Source organism: Grampus griseus, assembly GCF_964374135.1.
Source record: "Grampus griseus genome assembly, chromosome: 5".
NCBI lineage: Eukaryota > Metazoa > Chordata > Mammalia > Artiodactyla > Delphinidae > Grampus > Grampus griseus.
Window position 1 is genome coordinate 44,264,233 of NC_138998.1, and position 23,964 is coordinate 44,288,196.

Sequence of the window (23,964 nt, forward strand, 5' to 3'; positions counted from 1 at the left end):
CATTGTATTTAGATTCATTGTTTTCTAAAAAGAAAATAAATAAATGAATAAAGTTAGGTAGATGATTATGATGCTGACACAAAACCATTATTAGTCACATTAATCACTGTACCATTCCCATCAGCACATAAACCTGTTGCAACATCTCCCATGAAAAAGCAAAAACAATCAAAATACCTCCTGCTCTCTTGTTCCCATATCCCCTGTTTCAATTCTCCTGTTCCACTTAAAAGTAAAGCTCTTTGAAAAAGACGATTCAAATTGCAAGTTCTAATTATTTTCCTCTCATTCTCCTTTGAATTGCCATTAAGGTTTTAGTCCCTATCACTCCATCAAAATATCAGGTATCTTTGCCACCAATAATCTGCACAGTTCCAAACCCACGAAACTTTATATACAGTTTCATATAGTTTTCCTTATACTTATCCTATATTTGATACAGATATTCACTCCCTCCTTGAAATGCTTTCTTCATTTGGTCTTGGGAGATATTTTGTTCTCCTAGTTGGCCTTCTAACTCATTGGCTAAACATTCTATTCTCTCTGCTGGTTACTCTTCCTTCTCCAAATCTCTAGCCTTGAAGAACTCAGACATCTGCCTCCGTAAATGATATAGTCCTTTCTCATGACTTTAAATACCATTTTCATGTTGTTAGATACCAAATTTATATCTCCAGCTTCTACCTCTCCCTTGAATTTCAGACTTCAGTATTAGAATAGCTATTTTATTGCTCCAAGTGTCTACAGAATAGGCAGCTTAAATTTAAAATGTTTAAATCAGCACTTTTGATTACACGGTCTCAACCATTATCCTTCCATAGTCATCCCTATCTCAGAAATTGGCACCTCTGTTCTTCTGGTGGCTCAGGTCTAAAAGCTTGGTGCATCCTCTTCTCCACTTGCTCTCTCATATCCCACATCCAATCTATCAGCAAATCCTGTCAGATCTTCTTTCAAAGTATATCCTGACCATGGCTTTCCAGTTATACCTAATTCAAGACACCACCTGGATTGCTACAGTAGCCTCCTAGCTCCTTTCTCAGATTCACTCTTATTTACCTACCAGTCAGAGAGATGAGATGCTTATAAAGTTTGAGTCAAATCATGCCACTCGATTGCCCCAAATGTTCCACGACTTACTGTTTCACTCAGAGTAGATTCCAGAAAACGTATCTAAGCTCCAAATCTTATATAGCTTGACCCTCTGTGCTTCTCTGACTTTGCCTTTTACCACTTACCCCTCACATACACTCGCTGTCTTGCTGTTCCTGCAAAATCCTAAATATTTCAGTCTTAGGGCACGTCCTTGCTGCTTTCTCTCCTGAGAAAACTTTTTCCCAAGATGTCGACACATTTTTCTCTGAATATCCACATAATTAACTCTGTCATTTTGCTCTAATATAACTCTGTGAGAGGCTTTTCATGGCAACCCTACAAATAGTGTCACATTCCACTCATTTCAGGCTCTATGTCCCTAAATATGCTTAATATTTTTTCAGAGCTCTGATCACTATAAGACATATTATACATTTGTTTATTGTCTTTTTTCGTCTATAAATTGTAAGGCCCCTGAAGGTAGAAACTTTCTCTGGGATTTTTTTTTCCCCTCCAACATTTTCCTTTTCATTTTTTTTTCTTTCTTTCCCTTGGTATATTTTGATTAGCTACTGTATTCACATCACCTAAGTAATACTTGGTGCATACAGGCTTTCAAATATATTTGTTGAGTGACTAAATGGAAGAATGAATAAACAAATCATCATATTCCATGACCCATCTAAAGAAACATTATTAATTTGTGATTAGCAAGTGCTTTATAAAAGATGTGAATTTTAATTACAATGAGCTTCATAAAATGTGTAATTTTTCCTATTTCCAGAAACATTATCAAACCAGCATGAGCCTGATTGGCATTGTGACTTTTAAGAAAAACATAAATTCTAACACTTGGGATATCATTGGGTTATTATTTGGTTTATAATGGTTTATCAGATAAAATATATTTTGTAATTAATAATTCTAGTCATAAAAATATTATTTATATATCAATCCTTAGAGAATGATACACCAAAAGTAATTCAATTTAATTTGTAAGATAAAGATTCACTTGCTTTTACATAACAGAGGTCTGTGGACAAGTGAATATTAACATTTCATGTATAATAAATCAATAGATTATCCCATCAGGTTAATAGTACCTATCATGCTAATATGAAGATGTCCAGGAGAGATATTAACATACAGAAAAGTTAAAAGAGTGGAATTATGCTTTTTAGCTCTGATCTTGAGTGTTATTGACTGGGAAGGAAAATTGGAGCAAAAACAATTTCTTGGAACTTAATACAACCAACCACATTTTAATCATATCTGATTATGGAACAGTCAGAAAAATATAGTATTTTAAACAGAAAAATATTTAAAGTCACATTTTGGTTACTGCATTTTGTTATTTTGAGGTTATTATTTTGTATCTGACAAGTCTTTTGAAGTATTGCGTTTATGTGTACATTCCTGAAAATTTGATGCTGACTTTTAAAATATAATTGATAATTAATTCTAATTTCAGATTGAACTTAAGATTTACAAGTAGACTGGATGTTATAATTTTTCCAAATACAGAAAAAACTTTGGGCAAACATAGAGAACAAATCACATTAAGCTATTTCCAAGTAAACTGATCCTATAAATATGATTTTCTATGTTTGAATGAGCTCTCTTATATCCCCAAAACATTAGTTTTCCCCTACTTCACTGTGAAGAGTATTTCAAAACACTTAGTCAAATATATTTTAGTATAGCTATCTTTATAGAGGTAGTAGCCTTTTGGGGAATCTGGTTTCTCCTCATTCCACTGTCACTGATGGTAAAATATTGCTGCACTCTAATATGGTTTTGCAAATAATCTTATGTACATTTTAAATTGTCCTGTAACATAATTCTTTTTTTTCATATAAGTTACACTAATGCATATGTATAGTTTTTCACTTACATTTATATTCTATTTGTTAAACTAAGGTATTTTACAGGAACACTGCAGCCAACTTTTATTTTATTCCTTACTAAATCCTCACCTAATTCCTAAGGGGGAAAAAAGAATTTGAAGCGATAGAACATTGATGCATTGGTGCGGTCATGATAACAATAAAATAAATGCCAGGGGATTTGAACCCTAACCCTTTTGTGAAGTCATCAAAATGTTCCAGTTAGGTTAATTATGATAATGTACCACAAATAATTATAGAATCAGAGAGTAAGGACTTTTTCCCTCTCTCTGGAAACCACTTGAACTATTATCTGTCAAAAAATCTAATTATAAGCCTGATAATAATTGGACTAGATGGCCAGATGACAGTCTTTCACAAACTTAAATTTGTCTCTGTATGTCACGATGTCTAATTTTAGTCTATGCTCTGCCCTTACCTCTATAACATTAACCAGGCAGGTATCAGCATGCTAACATGTTAAAATTATAAGTTTGCAACCAAATGCATTTCCTAAGCATATTTAATGACTGCTTTCATAATAATTCATGGTGAAGACAGCCTGGAGAATGGATAATAGAAGGAAATGAAAGTTAATCGCCTTGAGTCATAGCTAATCTTTGTTCTTCCCCTATTAGCTCCAATTCACTTTTCTTCTATGGACCACACTCTTCTCATCAGAAAATGTTAAATAGTGTCATCATTTCAGCAAATTTTCATTCTAATAATAGCATCCATATACTTCATACCTTGTCAGTATAATGGTACCGTTCACTTTAAAACTATCTTTAACTGCTACCCTTTTGGTATATTTGAGACATCTCTTATTAAAAGGTGTGTTGTAATTAAGTCCTAGAATATTTATTTTTAGTTGAAAAATATAATAAAAATAAATTCAAGTGTAATTTGAAAATTAATTTCTTGGTGAAGGGATACAAACTCTATAAAAAGAGAACAGACACATGCTAAGTTCCTATACAGAGATTTAGAATAAAGGGGCACCTGTTCTCCACTAATATTTTCTTTAACTTTTCTTCAGTTTTTCTATTACCTTTTAAAAACATAGAATGATTCCAGGAGATGAAAAGAAAAGAACACACAAAGAAAATATACTTGTTTGAAAATTAAGTGGGGTTGAAATGTTATTTCAATCACTTTATTTCTTCTGTCATATATAAGTAAACACAATAGAAATATAGCTATTAAACACTAAATATTAAATAAACTTCACATTACAAATATTAGAAAATACATTATTATTAAGTTCACTCCTACTAGTAAAATGAAGTTATAGCAATACATATGAAACACCCATCCTATATATATATATGGAATATAGCAATAAAGTTCACTATTTTAGAAATCTGGCAAATCTGTAATTTCTAATTATTGCAATTATAATTAATTACACAGAAGCAGGCCTATTTTAAATTCTCCCAATTATTCAAAGTAATCTTGTGCACTAAGGAATAATGACTTAGCATTTCATTTAATGTCACTTACTTTCCAGTACAAATGTCAAGAAATGTTCATATTTATTTTTTAAAGATCAGTGAACCAGGGGACTGAAAGTTTAGTAATACATTTTTGTTCCTATTTAATAAGTTGTTCCTCACACTGTAAGGGAATAAATAATAAATAAATAAAACACACAAGGATAGCAGCAGGTATACTGATGTGAAGTTACTAAAAATACTTTGTTAAGTAACTTTTTGGTTTCATGACATCAAAATAGGACAAAATAAAAGTGCCTTGTGATATATCATTTATTTCTGGCAAAAAAGTATTAGGAAACAGTAACAAATTCAGAGCGGTTCTGAATAAATGAATTCTCACCAAAAAGACAGAAGCAAGTTAATTGCCTCAATTTTGCAGTTTACCTTTATTTGTTTGAAAACTTGATTAATGTTGAGTCAGGAAGTTAAACAATTGTACATTCTTGGGAGGAAGCCAAGTTTAATCTTAGATGAGAATAAATTGAAGTAGTTTATGCCTGGTAGGGGCAAAACTGAATTTGTTTAATGGAAAGGAGGAATGCAGTTTCCTGTCAAGGTTTATTTCAACATGTCAATAGGGTTGTATATTTATAGTCCCATTTTTCAGATAAGGAGAAACAGTAAGGAATTTTAAGTAACTTGTCTAAGGTTATATTATATACAAAGGATCTGTAGAAAGATTAACACTGGACACATTAGGGCTATCACTTATGATCGGGAAGACTGTGTAACTGCACTGTGAATAGCTCTCCTTGAGGTTGTGCCCTGGAAGAGCTCTGAAAATAGCACCCAGAGAGGACATAGCAAACAAAAGATGCTCTGCAACAGCAGGAGGCAACTGGAGTTGTCCTGGAATAATGATCCTCTATCTGTCCTTATGCTACTAATTGTATTTTGGCTTATTTTCCTTCTTTAGCTGTTCTGTCTATCTGACAAATCAAGTTTGATTTCACCAATTTCCTGTATCACTGAGGTAGTGCTGAAAATACATCATTAAGTGCTGGTTAATTTAATCTATTGGTCATCAAGCTATTGACTGGATGAATAATTGATGTATATATATGTTATATTGATATTTCAACAACTTCTATTATAGGATATTGGATATAATGCACATATGGACCTGTCTGGTATTTGGATATGGGTTTCATTCATTTTTAGAGATGGGATTGAGGGAAAAGCAGAAACAAGCAAAGTACGTATGGGTGGAAATTCCAGCTAGCAAAGGCATAAATGCATTGTGGCTTCTACTTTATGAGGACTCTTTAAGACTGCAACTAAAGACACTAAATTTGAATACCATTTAGTGCTTTCACAGAATAATGTTTTCTTTATTTGTGCAAGAAGTCAAATTAAAAAGGTTTTTTTTCCTAATATATTTTGGAAATTGACAAGATCTTTTAAAGTTACTGAAAAAAATGAATTTCATGGAACTGAATGAGAAATGTAAGGTTAAGATTCTCTTAAAATACAAATGGGAGAGAGGTTGGGCTTTCATCTTCATCCATGATGGAGTGATTGAAACTGGATTAACTCTGCTACCAAAAACAATTATATACTAGACCAAAAACAAACAAACCAAAACAAAAAGACAATGAGTTTCAGGAACTGGATAACAGGCAGCATAAGTCTATGATGTTTGAGAGAAGGGGAAGTTCAAGGTAAGTCCACATTTACTGTGGTTACTCACATAAGGATAAATTATTGTCCAAGATGCAGGGAGCTTGAGACTAAGCAGAGTACAGTAGGTTCACTGAGGTTAAAAGACAGAAATAAGAGTTCTAGGATACAGAAGAAACTAGAATCTGTGGGACTGGTCTCCCTGCAGATCTTTGGCTGAGTCTTGGGCTAAATATGTACAAGATGAGAGTATGAGAGGCTAAACAGAGAGAAAATGCTGCAGGGCTGAGAGCAGAAAAGAGATGGGAAAACTGGAGAGTGAATAACTATTATAATGTTGTCAACACTTTTGTTTTCATCTCACTAATACCTCATTAATACTCAGTCTAGCTGAGTGGAAAGTTATAACTTGGGAGTAAAGAGACTCAGTCTATCCCCATCCTAATATACACTTAAACCAAGTAACTGTAATACCCTCAGTGACAACAGACATTGGAGTTTAAGTCCTGCCAAGTGAGAGGGTCTATAAAATATCTTGGGCCTTTCATGGATTCACTCTAACAAAATATAAAACCAAGCCTATATACATTTGAGAAAAATTCATGTCTATACACATCCCTTAATTGAACTAGTAAAATTAAAAACAAACAAATATTATTCCATGGAAGCATACATTCTTCAGAGGAGGCTAAAATAATATAGAATTTCTACTCATATCATCCACAAAGTCTAGTACAAATTTGAAAATTTCTAGACATGCAAAGAAATAGGAAAACAGAAAATGAACCCATGAAACAGATATTAGATGAGCAAACAAAACCTTAAGGCAGCTATTGTAAGTATGTTCAAGAACTTAAAGGATAATATCTTTAAATAGAAAACAGGGAGGAACTCAGAAAAATAATGAAACTACTGGGAAAAAATAGATCTGAACACTAATGAGTGAAATAAAAAAATCATTGGGTAAGTTCAACCACAGATTGAAGAAGATAGAAGAGTCATTGAGCTTGCAGAGAAACCAACTTAAAAATGTACCTAATTTGAAAAACAGAAGCAAAACTGAAGAAAAGGCAAGAAAAGAAATGAAACTGAGTTATCTGTAGTGAGGTGGATGGACCTAGAGTCTGTCATACAGAGTGAAGTAAGTCAGAAAGAGAAAAGCAAATACCGTATGCTAACGCATATATACAGAATATAAAAAGACGGTACTGATGAACCTAGTGGCAGGGCAGGAATAAAGACACAGACATAGAGAATGGACTTGAGGACATGTAGGGGGAAGGGGAAGCTGGGACGAAGTGAGAGAGTAGCATTGACATATACACTACCAAATGCAAAATGGATGGCTAGTGGGAAGCTACTGCATAGCACAGGGAGATCAGCTGGATGTTTTGTGATGACCTAAAGAGATGGGATAGGGAGGATCGGAGGAAGGCTCAAGAGGGAGGGGATATGGGGATATATGTATGTATATGGCTGATTCACTTTGTTGTACAACAGAAACTAACACAGTATTGTGAAACAATTATACTCCAATAAAGATATATTAAAAATAAATAAATAAAATAGAAAAAAATGTATCTAATTTGAAAAACAGAAGCAAAACTGAAGAAAAGGGAACAGAACCTTAAAGACCTGTGGAACAAAATTCAATAGTCTAATGCATGTATATTTGGAGTTCTTGAAGGAGATAAGAGTGAGAATGGGGCAGAAAGAATATTTGATGGAATACTGACACAAAATTTCTCAAATGTGACATTGAAAATCACTAGGAAGAATCTTAGTAAACACCAGGCCAAAACAAAACAAAACTCCTAACCAAAGAAATCACACTTGGAAAAATCATGAACAAACTATTGAAACCAAAGATAAAAAGAAAATTTTGAAATCAACCAAAGGAAACATTTTTTTTTAATTGTATACAGGGGACAATCATATGAATAAAGGCTCACTTTACATCAGAACTGAAGAGATAAGAAGAAAATGAAACACAGCTTTAAACTGATAAAAGAATAAATGATCAAATCAGAATTCTATCTTCTTAAAAAATATATCATTCAATTGAAGCAAAATAAAGGTATTTTCAGATTAAAAAAAGCTGAGGAAATTTGTAAGTAGCCAACCTGCCAATGAGAAATCCTAAAGGATGTTCTTCAGCACAAAGGGAAATGATGTCAGATAAGAGCTAGAATCCACAAGAAAGAGTAAAGAACACTGGAAAGGTATATACATGAGTAAACATAAAAGAATATTTTTTTTCTTTTCTTTTATGAATTTATATTAATATAACTGATCATTTAAGGCAAATAAAATTTTATGAGGGATTTTATATTATACATTGTATAAACGTATGACAACAATATAAGAAAACATGGAGGACAATAAATGAAACTATACTGTTAGTTTCTTACATTTGTGAAGTAGTAAGAGTGAAAAGGAAAATAGGAAGCATGAATTGTTTAGAAAGTGGGAAATGTCAATGGCAAAGTGTTAAGTGGTTCAGTATTAACTCTAAGTAGATAGTTATAAGGTACAGAATCAATTGTTAGCATTAAGACAAATACTGGGGAAAAAATTAAAGGCAAACTAAAACATCTGTTTAAAAATAAAATCAAATAAAACATTAAAATAATGCAGAAAAAATCTGAAAAGGAGCAATAAGAAGGATGGATTAAAAATAGTAAGGTGGTACCAGAAAACTACTAGAGCTAATCAATGAATTTGGTAAAGTTGCAGGATACAAAATTAAGGCACAGAAATCTCTTGCATTCCTATACACTAATGATGAAGAATCTGAAAGAGAAATTAAGTAAACATTCCCATTTACCATTGCAACAAAAAGAATAAAATACCTAGGAATAAGCTTACCTAGGGAGATAAAAGACCTGTATGCAGAAAATTATAAGACACTGATGAAAGAAATTAAAGATGATACCAACAGATAGAGAGATATACCATGTTCTTGGATTGGAAGAATCAATATTGTGAAAATGACTATACTACCCAAAGCAATCTACAGATTTAATGCAATCCCTATCAAATTACCAATGGCAATTTTTATGGAACTAGAACAAAATATCTTAAAATTTGTATGGAGACTCAAAAGACCTGGAATAGCCAAAGCAGTTTTGAGAAAGAGAAATGGAGCTGGAGGAATCAGACTCCCTGACTTCAGACTATACTACAAAGTTATAGTAATCAAGACAATATAGTACTGGCACAAAAACAGAAACATAGATCAATACAACAAGGTAGAAAACACAGAGATAAACCCACGCACCTATGGTCAACTAATCTATGACAAAGGAGGCAAGGATATACAATGGAAAAAAGACAGTCTCTTCAATAAGTGGTGCTGGGAAAACTGGAGAGCTACATATAAAAGAATGAAATTAGAACACTCCCTAACACCATACTCAAAAATAAACTCAAAATGGATTCGAGACCTAAACGTAAGGCCAGACATTATCAAACTCTTAGAGGAAAACATAGGAAGAACACTCTTTGACATAAATCACAGCAAGGTCTTTTTTGATCCACCTCCTAAAGTAATGGAAATAAAAACCAAAATAAACAAATGGGACCTAATGAAACTTCAAAGCTTTTGCACAGCAAAGAAAACCATAAACAAGATGAAAAGACAACCCTCAGAATGGGACAAAATATTTGCAAATGAAGCAATGGACAAAGGATTAATCTCCAAAATACAGAAACAGCTCATGCAGCTCAATATTTAAAAAAAACAAACAACCTAATCCAAAAATGGGCAGAAGACCTAAACAGACATTTCTCCAAAGAAGACATACAGATTGCCAAGAAGCACATGAAAAGCTTCTCAGCATCACTAATTATTAGAGAAATGCAAATCAAAACTACAATGAGGTATCACCTCACAGCAGATAGAATGGGCATCAACAGAAAATCTACAAACAACAGATGCTGGAGAGGGTGTGGAGAAAAGGGAACCCTCTTGCACTGCTGGTGGGAATATAAATTGATACAGCCATTATGAAGAACAGTATGGAGGATCCTTAAAAATCTAATAGAATTACCATATGATCCAGCAATCCCACTACTGGGCATATACCCAGAGAAAACCATAATTCAAAAAGACACATGCATGCCAATGTTCATTGCAGCACTATTTACAATAGCCAGGTCATGGAAGCAACCTAAATGCCCATCAACAGATGAATGGATAAAGAAGATGTGGTGCATATATACAATGGAATATTACTTGGCCATAAAAAGGAACAAAATTGGGTCATTTGTTGAGACGTGGATGGATCTAGAGACTGTCATATAGAGTGAAGTAAGTCAGAAAGAGAAAAACCAATATCGTATATTAACGCATATATGTGGAACCTAGAAAAATGGTACAGATGAACCAGTTTGCAGGGCAGAAATTGAGACACAGATGTTGAGAACAAATGTATGGACACCAAGGGGGGAAAGCAGAAGGGGGTTTGGAATGGTGGTGTGATGAATTAGGCGATTGGGATTGACATGTATAGACTGATGAGTATAAAATTGATGACTAATAAGAACCTGCTGTATAAAAAAATAAATAAAATAAAATTCAAAAAAAGTGAAAAAAATAATAGCAAAGTGGTAGATTTAAACAAAAACATATTGACAATTACATTAAATATCAAATAGGTTAATCACACCAACTGTAAGAAAGGGTTTTTTATTTGTTTGTTTTTAAATAGGTGGGTTCGAGTAAAAGGATGGAACAAAATATATTATGCAAATGTAAGCATGGGAAACTTGATGTATCTATCTTAATATTAGGCAAAGTCAACTTCAGGACAGAGACATTTCATAATGATAAAACAGTCAATTAATCAGGACTACATAATCCTAAAAGTACATGGAATTAATAGTATAGATTTAAAATATTATAAGGAAAATTAGCAGAACTAAATGGAGAAATAAATAATACCATAGTTATAGTCCAAGATGTTAATACCCTTCTCTCAGTATTTAAAACAAGTAGGCAAAAAATATTAGTAAGACTATTAGAAGACCTGAGCAACCGTGAACTAATTAATTTACAGAACACACCATACCAAATAATTGAAGAACACACATTCTTTTCAAGAGCACATAAAATAATCACCCATAAGGATCATATGCTGGGTCATAAAATAATTCTAAATATATTTCAAAGGGAAAAATCTTACAGAGTATAGTCTCTTACTAGAACTGAATTCAATTAGAAATCCACAACAAGATATCTAGAAATTACCCAAATAGCTGGAAGTTAAACAATAGACTACTAAACAACCCATTGGCAAAATAAAATATCACAAAGAAAAATTCAAAATTATTTTGAACTTAATCCTAATGAGAAATACAATATATACTAAACTTACTATTTAAGGAGAAAAATTCATTAAAACATTTTATGAACCACGAATTGGAAAACTCATTTTCCTGGATGATTATTACAATGCTCAGTTCTACTTTTGTACTTTCTTGATGTGTCATTTTGGGGTTATATGGAAGTAAAATCCTGCAGTTTCCCAGTCTTGGCATTACTGACCTTTGGAATGAATAATTCACTGTTGTGGGGGGCTGTCGTGTGCATTTTAAGATGTTTAGCAGCACCCCTGGCCTCTACATTGCTAGTAGCATCCCAACTCCAGACATTGTTAAATGTCCCCGGTATGGGGAGTAGAGGGGAACCAAGGGGGAGAATCTCTCTGGGAAGAGAACATCAAACATCATGTTTGTGGTCAAATAAATATGGGTGGATTTCCAAACCTAACGCTTAAACCAACTTTGTTTCCATGAAGTTTATTTAATCATTCTAAATTTCTGTATTTATTCATAGGTATACTTTGAAAACAGATAGTGCACAGCAGGAGATTAAAATTATGTTTGCCATCAAGTCAAATCTCAACACAAATGACATGCTATTATCTGTTCAACTGTGCAAACATGGGCTCTAAAGAAACTCACCGACTGAAATGACATCTTGTTATGGCTGAACTTCTTAAAAAAGTTTAATTTTTATGGTTTATAATCTTGTTTATATGAATTTATCATTATATTTAAAATGTGTCAACCTTTATTTATTTCCCATTAAAATATGCTAATCATAGAAGGAGATTAGGATTAAACAATCTATTATTCTATTAATTGTCAAATATTCTCTTCTTTGACCTGTTGCTATCTGTGTACCATAAATATGACCTTTACCACATCTGGTTCTCAGTGTTCCCAACTGTGAAATAAGAAAATATAAATTTCTTGATGATTTAAACATGCAAAGTATGAAGTCCTTTAAAAATTTATAGGCATCAATAATTTGAAGAAATATTGATATTTCCCTTAAATTCCCTTAATATTCCCCTTAAGTTATTTATAATCTCTAGAATTGCCAGAAAGAATTAAAAGTATATTCAGATGATTTAATACGGATAGAACCTTGAGGGAGAGAACAGAATGAAATATACATAATTCTAATGCAGCTCTAGAAATAAGATGATCCTTCTTAAGCAGAAATTTAGACTGATGTTGAGAAGGTGTAAGATATTGCACAGCTACAGATAATATAATAACAGATAATATAATAGCCTACATATCTTGAAAAAGAAATTTTTTACCCATACTAGCTTTTACCTGCTTTCATTGAATAATTAACCAAATATTTGTAAAGTGTGACATATACTAATGTCAGTACTTCAATGAGTATCCAATAAAACCACAGGTTCTCTTTCAAGAAGTTAGTTCTTAGTCTAGTTTAGGAGGTTCAGAATACAATGAAAGATAGGATTTAGACACGTGACAGTCAGTGGCTTCTGTAAGAGTGAAAAAGAAGTCTGAAGGAACTACAACTCTAGGAATTAAATATACATTGTATGAAACATGTAGTCAGTCAAAACTTTAACAAAATAGTAGGACTTGTGTCATTAAAAAGGAGAGAGGTAAATGTTCTAAGCAGGGCACATAGCAAGAACAAGGCTCTAAGGTGTAGTTAAGCTTGAAATCTTTGGTATTCATGAGATAACTCATCTACCAAGCAACAAGGTGTTGGGGAGTACGGGTTGCAACAAGATTATAGAAGCCTCTTAATGCCACATGGAAGAGTTTTAGTTTTATACACAGTAAATAAGTATCAAAAATTTTGAGATGAATTATATCATACAAGTACTTTGTAGAGAGATACATACAGTAACATGGAGTACAATGAATTCCAAATGGAGGATGGAGAAGAAAACCAGAAAGCAAAATCATTCTCAACATTCTTTTCAATTGTAAAACACAGGATGACAAATTGGATTAATGCATCAATCAGATTATGAGTTTCTGTAAGCACTTTTCAAAAAAAGCGATGCCCAAATTTCTATTCTTTTATTATTCTCATTGATACAAATTATTCCAATGTATAAAATTCAATTTGGGGTTACAAACAGTAAAAAAAAAAAAAACTTATTTTTTACACACACAAAATATTAAAAAAATAGAATATATATTAAAAGAGATTATTTTCCTCTGATTATTGAAGACATACTATCACAATATTTATAAAATACGAGGGAAAATATGTTCTTTTGTAACATCTCTGATTATGTAATGTCATCCATATGACTACTCAAGTGTAAAACAGTTTAGCTGAACAAGATGTAGCTTGTTGTAGCTCTCGCTCAACACAGGTTACCTAAAAGCTCTGAACAAACATATTAGGGAATAAAAAACGTTGATAAAATGGCAAATTCTGTATTTTGAATAATCTGAGGGCCAACCCTATCACCATCTTGCCCGTTGATTTTCCTGAGCAGGGATGTATTTCTTTGTGTATCAGGTAACAATGTACTAGTGCTTAAGAGCATGAGAAAAAGAGAGATATTCCTAATCTTTCTTAAACCTGTGAACACTATAAACTTTCAGGCTTAATAACATGTCACAGTAATTTTAGTTCTCAAGGTAAACATCTATTTCCGTACAAACTTTGCTGAACATTGTTAAAGTACTTTGAAGTACTTTGGAAATGAAATCAGAAAATATTTTTCATAAAAGTTCTTTGATTATTTCTCTTAAGCACTCTGATGCAAGGAACTGAAATGCAGTACATAATAAAAAACAAAACCAGCTTAAGGCATGAAGAGAATAAATAATCAAAATGTTTCTGTACCTTTAATGAAGTCTACACTGGAGACCAAGAAAAGTTAAGCAAAACAAAACAAAGCCAAACAAGAACAACTATAAAAATTGGCACTTACCCATATTTTGCAAAATTTGCCCAGCGTTTCATAATGGATCTACTCAAAATTTCCTCAGCTTTTGTGTAATTAACTCTTCTTTCCAGAGGTAAACCAAAGACAAATTCAATCTCATAACCATGCATCACTCCCATCCATTCTGGCCAAGGGAGTTTGGAGGATCGGTGTTCAAAATAGTAGAAAAAGGCATTGTTTCCCATATCTGAGAACTTTTTGGTGAACTCCAAGGCAGGGCATATGATATTATAATCCCCAACAACATCATCCAAGGCCTCACGGTAGTTTTCAGCTCTCTGATCATCTAACCAGTCCATGTAGTGGAAAAGGATCGATTCCTTTCCAAATTCACTCAATCCCGGAAAAAATATTTTTAAACCTTCTTGAAATTCTTTTCTAGTTATAATACTATTGTTATCTTTGCTGAAACCAGGAGCACCGTATACTAAAAATGCTGTCCCTTCATCTTTGTTAACACCCACCAAGATCTGGGTTTTTTTGAACTGTCCAAGTTGGAGTAGTGTGTCTGGCATGTCAGTGAGAAAATCACCATCCACAGTTGGACCAAAGTTTACTGACAAGAGCGTACCATAAGGGACAACAAATACTTCATTCAGAAGAATTTCCTGCGGATCTTTATTTCGAAGACATTTGATTATCTCAGTCTCATTTTCTCTAGAGCAACCAATAAATTTAGCTAAAGTTAATGTTCTGTTCCTAGCTTCATAAAGAGATGTCACTACCCAAGGGGAATTAGAGGATCCACTTTGCAGAATGGCTCTGGTAAACAATGGGTGGCTTCTAGGAGAAAGTAAATGAAGGCTAACTGAAGCTGCTCCTGCACTTTCTCCAAAGAGAGTTACACTCTTAGGATTTCCACCAAAGGCTGCTATATTTTTTTGGACCCACTGAAGGGCCATCTGTTGATCAAATAAGCCCGTGTTTCCTGGCGCCTCAGGATTTCCCGGTAAAGCTAAGAATCCTAGGGCACCCACCCTATAGTTCATTGAAACCACAATAACTCTTTCAGCCCGTGCCAGAAACTTGCCATCATAAACATGCAAAGATGATGTCCCAGTCTGAAAACCACCACCATAGATCCATATCATTACAGTAGCATTTTTTGGTTTAGGTGCTGGAATCCACACATTCAGATATAAACAGTCTTCACTGAGGTCAGTGTTTGGGTTCCACATCTCTGATCCAAGGAAGCCTGGGAAACTTTGATCTGTGTTCTGATAGCAAGAATTTGCATATTTTGTGGCATTCCAAATATTGGGCCACTTGGTCAAGGACTGTGGCTTTTTGAATCGAAGTCTACCAAGAGGTGGCTGTGCATAGGGGATTCCGAGAAAGGCTGTTACTGTGCCACCAAGAACTGGCAAGTTCATCCCTCTGACTTTTCCATTCTTGGTGGTAATTATGACGTCTTCTTCAGTGTGTGACTTCCCAAAGAGCACCCAGAGCAGAAGAAACCGCAAGAGAAATCTGATGTATATGATTGTACCCTTGCTCTGCATATTGGTTTCTGCAAGAGAGATAAGTGGGAAGTTTTAACAGCCTCATGCATCTAGTATTATATTTTATTGATGATAATTAACTAAAATTTAGTAGTTCTTATCAATCCTATAAATTATGAAAACTAACAAATCTATTACTGCTATAAAGACACATAAAAAACATAGAAAATGGTTGGAGATATTTCAGTTTTCAATTTAGAAATAAATGAGTAAAATGGAAAAGGAGAAATTAGTTCAATTTGGAAAGATTCATTTTCAAACCTCTGTAAGAAAGATGTCGTTTTTTAAGGAGGAAATTTGTCCAAGGCATTAGTGTATATATATATATACTTCTTTACCATACACAGCACCACCAAAGGTGGTATTAAATGGTAGTCTACTTAATGATAGATATAATAGATTAAATTTCGACCATAGTTAGAAGAGGAAATACAAGCTTATATATTCTCTGAAATATATACAGTTCTAATCATGGCTGGCTGGCTCTTGACAGTAGGTTAAGAACCTTTAAGGATCCTCAGACTTCTATTACTGCCTTTTTCTGTTTGCATGGTCCCGTCTGTGGTCCTTTTTGCCTAGTGTTTTCTTCCTCTATATAATTGTACCCTGTGGTCAGAAGAGAATTTGGACAAGCAATTCACAGAATGTGAAGTAACAAAAAAATACAGTAGTTGCCATTTTTCCTACAAATTGTGAAAACTAACAAATCTGCTACCACTATAAGGGCCTACGGGAAAAACTGGAAAGGGAAGACTGGATATATACCAATTCCTCTGAAACTGAATAACCACGAAGGGCTTTTCTATCTGAATTATATTGTCAATGGAGATAACATTAGATGTGGGAGAAGAAACTGACTTAGAAGAAATTTTACACTCAGGGATTACTCAACGCATGCCTGTTAATTTGTTAATTGATTAAAGCATGTGCAACTAGGGAGGTTAAATGTGTTAGCATGGTCAGATTTACTTGTATTTTGATAGTGGACACGATGAGTGAAATAAGAGGATTAAACTGAGAAATTACTGGGAAAAGTGGGAGAAGCAAAAGTAATCTTTGAGACATATAAAATCATAACTATTTGGCATTTTATTAAATAATACTTATTAATGATATGAAGAGAACATTTGGGGAAATCAAATTTTCATTAAAAATTCATAATGCATACGTGAGATTCCTTTAAATAAAAAAAAATTTAAATCAGATTCTGAAACTCCAAGTGGCAAAGAGGGACAGAAAAATATAATGCAGATATCATTTGAAAGAACTAACATCTTTATATAACTGAAAGAAAAAAGAAAATCTGATTAAAACTGTCAAATACAAACACTGATTCTCATCCACATAACAATAGCAAAGGTCCATACATGTACAAAATATTTTTATTATGTTTTGATAGTGTAATAATAAGTCCAACCTATATGTCCAAGAAGCTAATCCTGTGAGCACTGAGAATTTGTAATAGTCTTTTTATTCTACTTTTTAAATTACATTGTCTTGGAAGGCAGAGATTAAGGCACTATCTATGGTAATAAGTGTCTCAGATCTACTATCCTCACTGTAATCAGCCTCATTCACCACTGCTCATAGGACAGCTAGTGATCAACAAGTATTTTTTGATCCCCCAAAATATCTGAACAAACTAGTCCATTGTGTATACTATTTTGTTCAGTGTCTAGTATTTATAGATATATCTCCATCTATACCTCTTTCTCTGTCTCTATTTCTGCCTCTATCTTTTTCTGTTTATGGCTGTGTCTATATCTATATATTTATATCTAATTCTACTGATGTCCATATGTTTATGCATATATACATATATATTTATACATAATGATTGTTATAAGGTTTAAAAAAATCAAGCCATGAGATCAATTTTTATGCTCTCAATGTTGATACAACTGAATTTGTGCTAATACCAATAAATATATATTATTGAAGTATACAATATTTTAACACTATGTATATACTATTATAAAATTTAGCTTTATTATAATCATAACAAAATGCAATTTATCTTCTAAAAATAATAAGTAAATAAAATGTCATAATAATGTAAAGTTTCCTGTAAAGTTGACACTTACTAATAAAATTTTATATTTCTGAGAGTTAGGAGTTTTAGAGACACTGCTACCACATACCACAGTTGTGTGTTTTTTTTTTCTTCCTTCTGATAATTCCTAAGACATTTCTTTTAAATAAATGGAGGAGAGCATTTGGAAGAAAGCAAAGTGCTGTGATAGATTTTTTTTTTTTCATTTTTAAAATCTTGCTTTAGAAAGGAAAAGGAATTAAGATACAAAGCTGGTTTATTCTAAGCTGCATTTCAACAGATAAATTGCAGCATCTTTGGTTGGACTCATTCCTGCCTTTGGCCTAGCTCAATCAATGTCTTCTGAGTCTAATAAAGACAATCATTTTTTTTTTGGTTTTATATAAATCTTTTTTTGTCTTTTAAACCATAAAACAAATCCTAATAATTTTTGCTTTCTGACAATTTTCAAACTTTCATTCTATTGTTTATTAATTTTATTGCATAGCAAATATAAAATTACTACCAAAATTTTGGTTTTGTATGTAATTAATAAATATAATAATTTTCATTGCATGTGTTATGAAAAGCTGCTATAACATCTAAAAGGTTGTACTATCATCCCCATGTCATTTAGTTTGATTTATACTACTACTTTTGTGTGTGTGTGTGTGTGGTACACGGGCCTCTCACTGTTGTGGCCTCTCCCGTTGCGGAGCAACAGGCTCCAGACGCGCAGGCTCAGCAGCCATGGCTCACGGGCCCAGCAGCTCCTTGGCATGTGTGATCCTCCCGGACCGGGGCACGAACCTGTGTCCCCTGCATCGGCAGGCGGACTCTCAACCACTGCGCCACCAGGGAAGCCCTATACTACTACTTCTTGTATGTTTTTATTTATATTTTGTGCTGAGTAGAACTTAATGTTATATAATATGATTTATATGAATAATAATCTTGCTTTTTCAACAATGATATCTGTGAGTCATCATCTTGATATTAGTAATACAAGTACTTACACCTTGTAATTGTAAATAATGTAATTAGTAACATTCACAAAATCATTGTAAGCCTTTGTTTATTGCAAGAATGGCAATATAATTCCAATTCACTTTCATGGTACCTGTTGTAGTGTATTATACACCATATTATTAAATATAGGTTTTAATAGGAAAATATGCTTATGTTCACATACTCATTGTTAGCATAGGCTAGTTTTTTTTTATATTTAGCTGCAGTACTTTATTTAAGTAAGCATTATTTTGTTCTTTTCATAACCTGTTATTCTCTAGTCTCACATGTTGCACTGTGGTTTTACCATTAAGAGATGTTTATGTTTTTAATATATGCTATCACATGATTAAACAATCAAAAGAGAGACAAATAAAGGAGACTAAGAAATGTTATTACTCTAAGTAATAAGTCTTTACTAATAATTAAAATATTCAAATAAAATTTCAATAAAATTTCATTTATTTCCTCCTATACTTTCTGGTGCAAATTGACTACTGGCACATTAAATAATTTAAACTCTAAGAACACATAACATGTTTATCATAAAGAACGGGGTAAAGTTTTATACCAAGGACAACTAAATATCTGAATTTAGATCAATTAACTTATTGTAATAATCTTTAATATTTGATTAAAGGAAGGAGGTTTTGTTTGGAATTGCAAAAGAGAATGGATGGGAGTGGGAAGAGAGAAAAATCTGAAAGACAATTGATACTATAGTGTTCCAAGTTTATCAAATGCTCCAGGATATCAAAATCTACTGGCAATTTTGGGAAAATATTCTAAACTTTAAAAAAAAATTTTTAATTAAAAAAAGGTAAAAAATAATTTCCTTCTTTTTGCATTCTTAATTCAATTTTGAAAGCATCAAAATTCCTTGACTGATTTCTAAAATATATAAGGTTATGCTATATAATATGGGTGCAATCAAATTATTGATATAAAGAGCTATTTATTTGCCATATATTTGCCATAATTGGATATCAACCAAATTTTCAAAATAATTGGCCAGTCAAGGACTTCTTAAATCATGGTCATGCAAAAATTGATAATAGTTTCTCTGAATGTAATTTTCCTGTCTTTTAAAAAGTTTCATTAGAATATATATTTCTCTATAAAAATAGACTGTTAAAATGGTGTGGAAAGAGCCATCTAGAAAATATGATCTAGAACAAGTGCCACTAAAATGTATTTAGTTCAGTTAAAACAACTGAGCCTTTATACCAAACCTAAAGAGCTTGTTTTGTTGTAGGCTAAGTGAAGTGGGGAACTGAGGAAGTCTGTTTATAAATAGACTATACCACTGTCTTTCAGGGATCCTTCAGATACCCAGTAGGCTCTAAAAGGATGTGTATACATAGAAGACACTATATTAGGTATGAGAAACAGATCTGTAACTGTCCTCAATCAGGAAGAACATCCACAAACTTTTCATTGTGTGAACAATTTGAACATTTAAAATTAGAGAGATATCTTGGGTCTTCTTTGAAAGTTCAATCTGTTCTTAGGTTAACATCTATCCAATTATAATTTTCCAATGTTTGAAACAGTTTAGTTTTGATAAGAATGAGCAGATTTTGGCATGAAAGCATTAAAATGAAGACAGCATACAATTTAAGTATATATTATTAATTGTTACCAAGAAATAAAGCACAAACTAAATTTGTAACTAAGATATCATTTGCTAAGACATTATTAGCTTATTATTTTTAGCTTATATATTATTATTATATTATATTATTAGCTTATATTCTAAAAACTGAAATGTGGAGTAGATCCCAAATATTTTCTTACAATTAAAGAAGCAGGACATTAAAAACGAACAACAACAACAGGTCTAGGAGAATAAAACAGAACTTTGCAAATCCAATTAGAAATTTAATTTGCTTCCAAAAGGTCACGTTATTTCAAATACACAGAGAATTCTAAACATGTCATTTAAAGTAAAAGTCACTCTTTAAAAGCTCATGCTTATCCTTAAACAAAGTAACTATTTATATAAGTGAAACGTAATATTTATCATAGATATGAGATAGCTTATATTATGGAAGCATTACACAGCCTAGTGACAGTAACTCCTAATTGAGTTTATTATCATGCAATATCTTCATAAAAATTTGGAAGAGATAACTTTAATTTTTTTAATTACAAATAGAAATCATAAATAATGAAATAATTTTGCTCACATTTCAGTTTACTTTTAATCATTCATATATTTTATACTCAATGCTTAATCCTCTGGTTAAACAAGAACTGATATCAAAATAAAGGTAGAGTTACAAAATCACAGGATGAGCAGAAAGTCTATATTTGCTTATTATTTCCATAATAATAAAATAATAGCAATTGTAAAATATTTTGCTATAAACACACATATTAAAAGAAAGAGAACAAACAGGGCAAATGGGACAAAAGTTTGTAAATCAAACTGGGAAATAGCTTTTTCCTTTTAGAGAAAAGAAACTTAGACTTTTCCTTTGCCAATTGATATTGTTAAAGTTTCAGATGGCAAAATGTTAAGTACCCTGTAGAGCCAGACAATTCAAACCACTTTAGAAAAAGAAAAAACTAGAGAGTAATACTGGTCAAAAAACACTTCTGTTACTCTTTTAAGGAAAAATTCACTAAACAGTGCATTTAAGGTAAAACACAGCATAAAGTGTTTTCCCTTTGAGGGTGCATTAGGAACATATATTACAGTGATTCCACAAGTGCTACGGTCCTTTATACAAAGTTGAATAAATTCATTATTTCCTTAGCAGTTAAATGGCCACAGTCTGCGTTCCCTGAATAATCAATCGGAAGATTTGATGCATGTGGCTGCTCCCTTACTTTATCTGTCCCATTTGCAATGACTGTCTCCCACAGAGCACCAAAGGGGCACAGCAAACACGTGAAGGGATCACGTTCCTCCCACAGAACAAGCTTCACAGTAACTTGCATCTCTAACAGGAAGATGTAAATTCAGAGCAACTTACCCGACTCACTGCAACGAAGATGATAAAGTTTGCAAGGAATTGGAAATCATATAATACTTCAGGGAAATGCAGTAAGCAGCTTCTGCTCCAGCCTGTAAATTGGACTGCACTGACATTACAATCAACTGTTACTGACAAAGCTCGCGAGAGTTGGCAGCGGCAACTTGATCTAGAGGCAGCCAATCTTTACTTTCTGACATCTGTTCAGAGGCTAATTGTATGAATGCAATAGTGATTCATTTACAGAGGTATTACCGGAGTCATGCTTTACGATTGCAGGCACTCATCTAACAGTGAAGAAAAAAAAGACACAGAGCTTCATTAACAGACGCTGAAATTGAACAGCAACTACACAGGTTATTTTTGTTTGTTTTCTTAAACACTACCAGAACTTTTAAGATTTTTTTTCTCCTTTAAGGAATATACATTTTTCTTATGCTTGTTTTGATTTAAAGATATACATGTTGCTTTAAAGAAATGCTGTTATTGAAATCTTTGTACCTTCAATCCGTGGCAATCATGAAGCTATAAAGGACTGTAAAAGATTAAATAGGAAACTAATTACTCTGTAGATAAAGCTATGAAAATCAAAAGACTAGTTATATAAATGAATTAATGTCTCTGATATGTACATCCTTCCAGCTCCCACACCCCAACACTCATTTAAGTCATGCAGATCTCAGCGTTCGTAATTTCCTAATCGGGGACCCTGCAAGCAGTCAAGTGTAACGAGAAGCCCCAGATTTTCTGGTTGAGACAAGGAAAATAAAATGCAATAAACAATCAGCACTAAACTTTATAGAAAAACACATTTGTCAGCGGAAAGGATGTACTTATGTCTTTCAACCTTATCTTCTTTGACTTAGATATTTGGGAAAATGAAAAGACAAAATACAAAAAAAACTTATAAACTGCTTAATGCCTGACTTCTCAACGCAGTTATATTCTTTATCTCCCTCAAATGATCATTTTCACTTTTAAATCTCTCATTTTGGGGCTTACTATGGACTAACCAGTGGGCATGTAATTGTTGATAAGCCCAATTTTTATTTTTAAAACATGGTGTTTAAAATTTCAAACATGCAAATGTAAGAACTGTCATTTGTTATTAACACTACTCTGTGCCAGTCATTATAATTGACAGTTTACATAAATTATTTTATTTTACTCCAACAAAATATATGAATTAATATGAATTCCAGTGTATGAATAAATATTATTAATCACATTTTCAGATGAGGACACTAAGGCTTTTGAAGATCAGAAACTTAGCTATATATATCCTACCACTAGTAGGGTTGGAATCAGAATTTTAACCTAGATTTGTCTGATGTAGTTCCATGTCAACTGTTTCCAAGATAATAACCACTTTGGTCTTTTAAAATTATCTTTTCTGGGAAAATTTCTGCTTAGGAGGTATTTATTAGACAACGAATTTCACAATCACAATGATTTATATTGTATTTAGAATATTGTTTATGTAATGACAACCTAGCAACACAAAAGTTACAGAGTATATGGTCTATCTCAAAGGAGAAAAAGATTTTTTGAAGGTGGTACACTGACAATCATGCAATGGATAGTAACGTGATGGTGTTTCTGTTTGAAATGTAGTCATTCTGGTGGCCCATGTGGAAGAGAGTTCATTGGTTTAATATGTGATTTTTTTTAATCCAAATGTCAAAATTCTTCTCTCCAACACAGCTCCACTGCACTGTTCTCTGTGCTAGCATATGGTTGGTCTTATTCTCAAATCCTGCAATTATACAATAATTTGTTGCATCGTTTGTTACTTATACGATGATAATAATAATTTGCATACACTACTATTTGTAAACACTGTTCTAAGCCTTTGAATACATTAGCTCTTTTAAAACTCAAAACCCATCTTATAAGTAAGTACTATTATTATCCCTATTTTATGGTTGAGGAAATGTATCCACAAAGTGTTTTAGTAACTTACCAAAAATCATACAGGTAATAAAAGTATTTTCTATTTTTTTAAATGTAAACACTTGCAATTGGCATTTTTGCAACTTTTGCTTGTTTTCTTAATTTATTTTCCCAGAAGTGGAATAACTGAACTTAACTAGTAGAA

At 32.6% G+C, this 23,964-nt stretch overlaps 1 protein-coding gene across 1 annotated transcript in view; it reads right to left on the reverse strand.

The window, feature by feature from the left end:
- The window catches only part of BCHE (butyrylcholinesterase), an 86,436-nt gene extending 64,498 nt beyond the window's left edge, over window positions 1-21,938 (reverse strand). Inside the window, exons 1-2 of the mRNA XM_082654612.1 lie at window positions 21,867-21,938; window positions 14,329-15,853 (exon numbers count right to left, since the gene is read on the reverse strand). Of these exons, the coding sequence (XP_082510738.1) occupies window positions 14,329-15,845 (1,517 nt within the window). The 5' untranslated portion in view covers window positions 15,846-15,853; window positions 21,867-21,938. The remainder of the gene's footprint in view (window positions 1-14,328; window positions 15,854-21,866) is intronic.
- Between the last annotated feature and the right edge of the window lie 2,026 nt (window positions 21,939-23,964).